General features: G+C 40.5%; 1 protein-coding gene across 1 annotated transcript in view; it reads right to left on the bottom strand.

The window, feature by feature from the left end:
* Positions 1-1,710: 1,710 nt before the first annotated feature.
* The window catches only part of ACYP2 (acylphosphatase 2), a 51,715-nt gene continuing 44,859 nt past the window's right edge, over positions 1,711-8,566 (bottom strand). The window contains exon 5 of the mRNA XM_026844679.1: positions 1,711-2,672. Coding sequence (XP_026700480.1) covers positions 2,558-2,672 — 115 coding nt within the window. The 3' untranslated portion in view covers positions 1,711-2,557. The remainder of the gene's footprint in view (positions 2,673-8,566) is intronic.

The following is an 8,566-nucleotide window of genomic DNA, read 5'->3' as shown; positions in this document are numbered from 1 at the left end:
TCATCAACTCCCATGGACATACACTATTTTTCTTGCCCCCGTGTTATATATTATAACCCATATGACCATCTTGGGCCTTCACCTTTGACTAGAATGAAGTTAAGAGAAGACATCCCTTTGCCCCTTGGAAGTCCATTCAGCTCAGAAAACTCCACAGGAGTACCCTCCAGAAGTAGAACAGCCTAGAAGATTTGTCAAAACTCTGAAGGTATAGAATAGGGTTTTTATATCCTTTTCCTCTGCAAACCCTGCCCCAAGCTTCTGTGAAGCCCAGACACACCTTTACTAGTTATTTGCTCAGCAAAAATCTTAACTTCTGTACGAAGGAAAAGCATGCTATGGCTAATTCATTTAGCACTACTTGTAAATTTAAATACTTTCTGGCACATAACTAAGTACATGTATTTTGGTTTTCAATACCATCAAGAGCACTCAAAGCTCAACTCACTAAAGAACTTGGATGTATTTTTTGCCTCTGTTGAGGTAAGTGGATGTTGACAAGAAAACACCAGTATTGGTGACCCACAATCAAAGAGGAAGGTTATAGATGCATTCCAGAATCAACTCTTACAGACAGGCTCAAAATGAGCACAAAACCAGGGGCCGAGCATTACACCAATACAGAAAACCACCACTGTGACAGACTCACAAGAGATCTTGTGGTATATGGACCACACATTACAGGAATTGTATTCGCTTAATACCACACTAGAAATAACTTCTGCTGAAATACTTCTGTTAGGACAAGCATTCTAAAATCCTTGTGGTAGTGCTCATATCAAGACTTAAAATATTTTTTTAGTTTTCAAAACGTAACAGTTACATACAGATTTCTTAACGTTTTCACTTTCTCCAAGTTCTCTACATGCACATTTTCACCCAAATAAAGTGAGCATTTCATATGGCTGCTTCTCCCTTCTCAAGCTTTACATTTCCAGCTGGGTCAAGGGAAAACTACTGACTCCTTGTGAGAACCTACTTCCACCCATGCCAAAATATCAAAATAACAATTTAATCTTTGGCTCCTCTTCCTGGATATATAATGTCTCATTTGTCCTCTGCCTTCCTCTACCATTGTTGCTCAAAATATGAGCAAAACAACTTGGCTGGAAACGCCTTTGACTAAGGGAGTATCTTCTGCCAGGTTGCTTCAAGGAAAATATGAACTACTTGTGTTCATCAGGATATGATTTTCAGAGAGGATATAACAGCTATTGAGCTACTGCTACACGTGAACTTTGCCATTTACCATTTGAGTTAAACAAGAGTTATTGATAGTCACTTCAACAAAGGATGCTTGTGTATAATCACAAAAGTCAAGTAATGTTTTGTGCTGGTTTTGGCTGGGATAAAGTTAAGGGTAGAACTATAACTAATTTGAAGTAACTCCTGCAATTGTAAAAGGGAAATTTTACTGCTTAATGCACAAAGGCCCAGTAAAAATACATCTATTAGTCAGGGCAAATACCTTCCTATGCACGTACCACCCACTTCTCACAGGGACTTACAACATGATCAGGCCTGTCTTGTTTAACTGAGAGTGCTGCCAGATCACACAGTGTCTGCTTGGATACATCAGTGCCTAACCAAAGTCTTCCCGTGTGTAATAATCCTGACACAGAAGTCCTCTAGAAGTGAGGATATAGGTCTGTTCCAGCCCTGACAGACTCCTGGGCACCTGTAGAAAGAGTACTCTATGTGAGACTTCGATCCAATACTGCAAAGACTTATCCAATATTTATTGCAAGCACGTAACTCAAGCTTCTCAGGACCTTTCATGTACTTGATATGACGTATGTGTTGCATCACGTGGAATTGGATTCCAACACTTATTAACTCAGGGACAAGTACACATCTGTAAGGAAAAAACCCAAAATCTTCAACTGCAGTAAGAACACCTAAAACCCAAAGAGATCAAAGCATCCTTTACAGTAAGTATGGATTTGAGCTGTAGATAACCAAGAGAAAAAGGTATGAGAGGCCACACATTTCATCATCTTGTTCCAGGACTTATATACATTATTAGAAAGATTTTTTTATGGCAGAGTTCATTAGATAACCTTAGTTTAAGGCAACATACATTTATTGTAAATTACCACTACACCTTAAGTAATTATCACAAATACCACGATCTGTAATACAGAGCTGTTAAAATAGATCTCTATGTTCCAGCACTGTAGGTGACTATTTTTGGTGAGATTAGAGTAGAACATAAGTTTATTATTTTGCATCTAAAATATGACTCACAGTGCAAAGGTTACATGCCATATGATCATATACAAGTCTCATGGGGCACAAATAATCACTGACACTTTTAACCATTCAGCTAGCTTTCAAGATGCAATAAATTAAGATTTTGGCACTTTACATAGTGCCATTCATGGTGTAAAATGTCTAACACTGCAACTAAGAACTCTTACTTCATTGGAACAGGGACCATTTACTTTTATCTCGAGTATAGAAAGCATCGAAATGGTCTTGTGACATTTTATGGAGGCACATTAAATATCATGCAGCAGAAACATCACTGTTTTGTGCTTGGCAGTGTTTTCTTCTGTTAGTATCTAGTGCTAAATCCTGTGAAGTCAAGCTTGGGAATCTCCTTTTCATTGGAAAAATTTGTTCGATCTATGCGAGAACTTGGGCTTCCAACTTTACTCAGCCAGGATTTCCTGTAAGAAAAATGAGAGGGTTAGCATATAAACAGTGTTTAATTTTTTTTGTTTTTCCTCACTTTCTCTTTGAAAACAAATAGTTAAAATGCATGGATATTTCAAAAAGTGTTACAGAATATTGCAAAAAATATATCTGACTAAAAGCTAAGTCCATTTTAAGTGCTTATTAACAGCATTAAATAGATTATTTTTTTTACCTTTGCCAATTCAATACTGCAGTTTCAGCAAGGATTTTAAAACCATGTTAATTGGAAAATATTATGAAGTTTTCTATCAGACAGTTTAACATTTTCTGACAGCTATTAGAGGTGAAAACAGTAATGACAATAAGTAATTTCAAAACCAACAAAAAACCATAAAGCAAAACACAATCAACATGGTGTCACAAATCAACACTAAATTACAATATTATAGTCTGAATTTTATTCAGGCATTCTTAAGCAATCATTTTGCCTGTTTGCATTATGATCCAATCTTCCATTATGGTGGTTCTTGCCTTCCTCCACAGCACAGTAGGAACATAGTACTGAACACTAATTACCATATTAGGGCTGGCAGCTGACAGCACAACGGCTGCTCCAACACACACACCCACTGTATTTTTACCCTGCAGTAATGTGCTAATCCACTGTAGTGATGAACTGGTGTGTGATAAAAGGAGGTACACAAACACAAAGTGCAGCAGACAAGACTGCTCTGAGAGGCTTAATTACAAAAATACTTTCACAGTAATTTATGTTGTACTGATTTCTCAGAAATAGTAGAGATTAAGTATTTTCTGTACCACATTTAAGGAGTAATGTGTTTCTATGCAATTACTTTTCACAGTTGTAATAATACATAAACTGGTATAGATACATATCAGTCATTAGTATTAAGAAATGTATCATTCTTAATTTTAAGTCCAATCTGAACACCCTAAGAGTTATGTCTAATTAACAGCTATGTTAATTAAACTATTGGAAGAAAACCACATTGAGCATTGTAAAATACAATGTTCTTGCAGGAAGACTTAGTTTTGTTGTCTTTATAATGAATAATGTGCGTAGAGATTGCTTATCTCATGGCAGTAAATAAACCGTAGCTAGGGTATAGAAGTATGTCTGGTTAGAGACCCTCTGGGACAGGAGAGGTTTTTTCTAGACAATCTCTGACTATGTAACACTGCAAAAGATCTCTTGTGTCTTCCCTGTTTATCAGACACAAGTAATTTCCTCCAAACTCTGCTAGTCCTTCATAGGATTGGTCTCATGCATAGCACAGACTACTCCAGACCTGTACTCTGTTCCACTGCAGAGCCTCTTCATTATGAGGAAATATATATTTTTAATACTTTAAGAAAGAAGGTATGTCGTACTAATTATTTTGAGATGTAACCCTAGGAGTATGATTGGTGGATTACAGACTTGCAATGCCCAGGAGCATCATGAGCTATTTCCTATTTGACCACTGGAGTCTCGACATGGAAAGACTGCCTATAAAAACAACCACCAGATAGGGATATATTCTGGGTATAACAAACCTTAATTTAACATACAAGAACTAAAATTAAGAAGTCTGTTAGATGTTTACATATCTTTACACCTCTTATTCTTTGCCTGATGTTGTGAACAGCCTCCTTTCTTGTCTGTTTTAGATTAAATCTTTCCAGTAAGGTGTGTATCACACCAACAGGAGTACAGGAGTGAAACAGGCAACTTTCCACTCTGTGCTGGAGCCCTAAAGGCAGACCAGATATCACAACAGAAGGTAAAAAGCCTAGTCACAGAACAGCCCATTTTGCTCCATATTATGAAATATCTGAAAAGCCCCTTGTTTTTTAGCTGGACGTCTTTTTAAGTAAGAAAAAAAGCACATGTATTTAAAACACATCATCTGTACTCTTTTCAAAAGACTAATGGATATCCACAATAAACGATTTCCTTTCTCCCTGCATATTTTAAAGGCAAGCTTGTCCTAGACAAAACCCTAAAAAAGGTATTCCTTGTCCAGCTTTGAAAATTATACAGAGGACCAGAATTCATCCATGGCTGCTTCCCATTCTCAAGTTCCACTTTTGAAAAAAGTAACTTTGCAAATTGCACAGAGCATGCTTTATTCATTCAGGTCCATATACTCCCACTTAAATTACAATAAAGTACAAATTATTAAATTCTAATTAGGACAAGCCACCTCAATGAAACTCTTCACAGCATGAATGTTTTATTCCTTATTTAGAGCAGGGGGTAGGGAAGGAAGTGTTACTTCCGTACTTGAGATGTGCATGACTAGTGGGACTCAGTTCCTCTCCAAAAAGATATTACTCTGCAATAGGACTTTCCTCCCTAATCTGCCCTCACTTGCCTCTAGTGACAGACCACCAACCACTATGAGGTAGCACGTTTTACAAGCGTATAACGAAGGAAATTATTTGCTAACAGTATTTGCTAGAAGTACTACAGAGTTATAGTTGCTTCCTCATTTATGTACAGAGCAGAAAATATAGTCTCCAAGATCTTTGGTAGTTATCTTGAAAATGCTTTCAACTTTCATTAGTAACAAGATTAGTAGACTTGAGGTTCAGAAAAAGTTCACTAACCTCGTCTAGCTTCACTCAGCCTTCTTAATTTTCTTACATGTCATTAATTTCTGATCACCCAATGTGTGCAAGAGATTAGCTACCATTACTAGCCTTTGGAGTTTTAGCTTGCCTTTTTTAGCATGCTTTTTAAAAACTCAGTGCTGCTACCCACTTCTCCTCAGCAGTGAGAAACACAGCCTTCACCTCATTTCTCACATGGGGTAGGCCTGAACCAACCGAGGACATTCCATGAGTTTGCAACAGGACAGCACAGAACTCCTCTGCATGTTAAGATCGTTGCTGAAGCTACACTGCTTTAAATCGTCTGGAACAAGAGCTCCTCTCCAGAGAGCCCTTTCCTGCCATGTTTATTGTCATTATTACCTGATGTCCGTGAAGCGCTCCAGGCCGCACTGCGATCTCACCGCTCAGAGCCCAGGTACCAGGTACCCTGTGCGGACTAGCAGCCTCAGGTGCAGGTTAGTCCCCGAGTAGGAGCTCCACAGCCGCCCGAGCGGGGACGAGCCAGGCCGGGCGGTGCCCGGGGCGCTCCCCTCAGGGCAGGCACCACTCCCGTCCTTCCCGCCCTCCGCCACAGCGCTAAGATCCCCCCGCTGATTGGTTCCCTCTGACAGGCGGCCCCCGCTGATTGGCTGTTTCCAGAGGGAGCCGCCCTGCCCCTCCCGGCAGGGCCCCGCCGCAGCCCAGGCCTCAGCGCGGCGGGCACAGCGGGGCAGGGACGGCACGACAGGACCCCATAGGGACTTCAGCAGCTTCCCCGGGCACTTCGGACACTCCCGGCACCATTCCTGAGCGCACTCAGGGCATCTTTTCCTCACCGCTCCGAGTTTTACTTCCTCAGCCCCTTGAGGATCCACCGGCCTGAAACAGCTTCCTGGCCTCGCTTCACAGACCCTTTCTCTATCCCTACTCTTGAAGTGTTACCGCTAGGACTTCTAAACAATTGCATCAACCATTCTCTCATTTCAGTAACTAAAAGGGACATTGCTAAGTGACTGGCTTGTTACCTAGGCAACCAGGCTCTTTCCATTCAACATTCCTGGAAAAACCTCTCCAGAGCTGGGTGTGCACCAGCCCAGTTTAGGCCCTGGCAGGAAGAGCCTCCCTGCACACAGCATTCCACACAGGGCTCCTGGCAAGCTGGGCACACCTGCCTACCTGTTAACTTCTCCAGATAAGCCTGACCTGGTCAAACCTGGTTCCTTCTCTGACAATGTTAAAGGAGCTCTGTGTCTCTAGTACATACTAAAGATGAGTAGCACAGCCCTGAAAAACACTGCGCTTGGAATGCTACAGGCAGTATGGTGACTATGACTGCCCTGAACAAGGCTTATTTTAACTGATATCTGTACTATTAACCCACTTTCTCTAATAAATGGCTTGGTTGGCCTTGTTCTGACTGAAATCTTTTCCTACTCCTATATATAAAAGTAACACTGATGCAAGAAGAAACAAGCCTCCTGCACCTTCACAAAGCAGGTGTGCCAAACAAACATGGGAATGAAAAACACTGTCTCCAGTGCTGGATACTGTATTCAACCATTGAGATTTATACGATGGTTCAAGAAGAGTTCATTTCTTGTATGCAAAACACCCAACTATTTTATCCTGAGATAGGAGCAGTTTACAGTTTATAGTGCTATAAGTGGCCCTGAAAATGACCCACAGCATTAATACTTGAGCTAGGCAGAGTTTAGAAGCATGTTTGTTTTTACCTTAACAGCACTGTCACAGTGGAACAAGGGAAATGTGTGCTTTTATTTAGAGGGAGAGAAAAGAAAGGCACTAGCTTGTTTATACTTTGTTTCCCTTTGTTTAGGATGAAATACTGGAGAGAATGCTGCTTTTTGAAGGTTGTATTTACATCTGTGACAGCACATAGACTGTGATTGCAAATATTTATAAAATAGCTCCAAAATGTTGTCCTGTTCTGAAACACTACTGTCAAGTTTTCATAAATCCTGATATTTAAATGTTTGTAGAAGAAAAGCAGAATTCTTTTTCATTGCTTTCCGGCTTCAGAGTTTATGGGAAGAACTTTAGCCATGGTTTTCAAGCTCTTCTATAAAATCACAAGGGCTAGGAACATTTTACTTAAAGCCTTAGTTTTTATAAACCTCAAAGTTACATTGAGGCAAAGCCTCTATCACCCTGTAGAGACAATTCAGCTTACTGTAGAGCCATTGCATTGTCCCTACACCGCCGCTCCTAATGCAAGAGCCTAATAGTAAAAAAGTGATCTAGAAACAAAACTGATAAGGTTAAATGCTGTTGTGAAAAACTATCAGGAAAGATAAACTTGATAAGAAAACTGTAAACTCTTTTCTTGGACACCATTTGAATCATCATGTGCCTGAAGAAAACCCACATTTAGCATTTTAACTTTACTAAAAGCAAGGAAGATCTTATTAAGGTGGAGAAATCATGTTCTGAAGAAACAACATGAGGGATCCTGGGGAGAATAATGTGAAGAATTACCAATACTTTGGTGCAGGATAAGATCAAGAGGACTCAAGCAATATGTACAGACAACTTGCTCCTACTGCCCTTCATCATCTGGTGCTTGTAATTTCGATTAACTCTCAATACTAGGCTCTAGCTGGGGGTAGAAAATTGAATCCACCTGACTGCTGCCTGTAGAGCTCTGCTCAGGAGGCCTCTGTGCTGCCATGGAGACTGCTGCACACCCCCTGAGACAAAGCATATCAGGTGATTTTTAGAGTGTTGTGCCTGCTGCCTGATACACCACCAAAACCACTGCTGGCAGCAGTCCACACTAGGTCAGGATCAAATTTCTGCTTTTAATTGCCTGTCCATACACCTATCTGTAGAAGGAAGGGGGAAGAAGTAGAACAAGGAAAAGCACAAGAGAGGGGACTTAGAGAACACTGATTAGAATGACCCCAGCACAATCAGAAAAGTCAAAGCCAAGTGACAGGTTACTTCAGAAGACTGAAAAAACCCACAAGAACAATCAAGCAAGCCATCAATTGTCTACAGATACAGATCAGGGAGTGGGTGGGCTAGAAATGAAGCAACCTGCTCAGGCCTAAGTCTGGTACCCCAGAAGTGATGTGGAGCCTGGAGCTCTGGGGAAGGCTGTACCCCTGCTGCCTGTTCATGAGCTGCCCCAGGCATCCTGACAACAGGAATTTCTTGGCCCATTGGATATTTAGCAGAAGTTCTGGAACTGTTTTCAGAAGGGGAGAAACGTACTTAATCAAAACTAGTGTTTGATTTTGTGTTAAACACAGCTGTCAGATGATTGTTGTTAATTTGTTTGTATCTCTTCCTTTTCTGTCAAACCCCA

Source organism: Athene cunicularia (assembly GCF_003259725.1).
Source record: "Athene cunicularia isolate RWA chromosome 3 unlocalized genomic scaffold, athCun1 chr3_part1, whole genome shotgun sequence".
NCBI classification, from domain to species: domain Eukaryota; kingdom Metazoa; phylum Chordata; class Aves; order Strigiformes; family Strigidae; genus Athene; species Athene cunicularia.
Note: the sequence above shows the minus strand (reverse complement) of the source record. Positions and strands in the feature narration are given on the sequence as shown.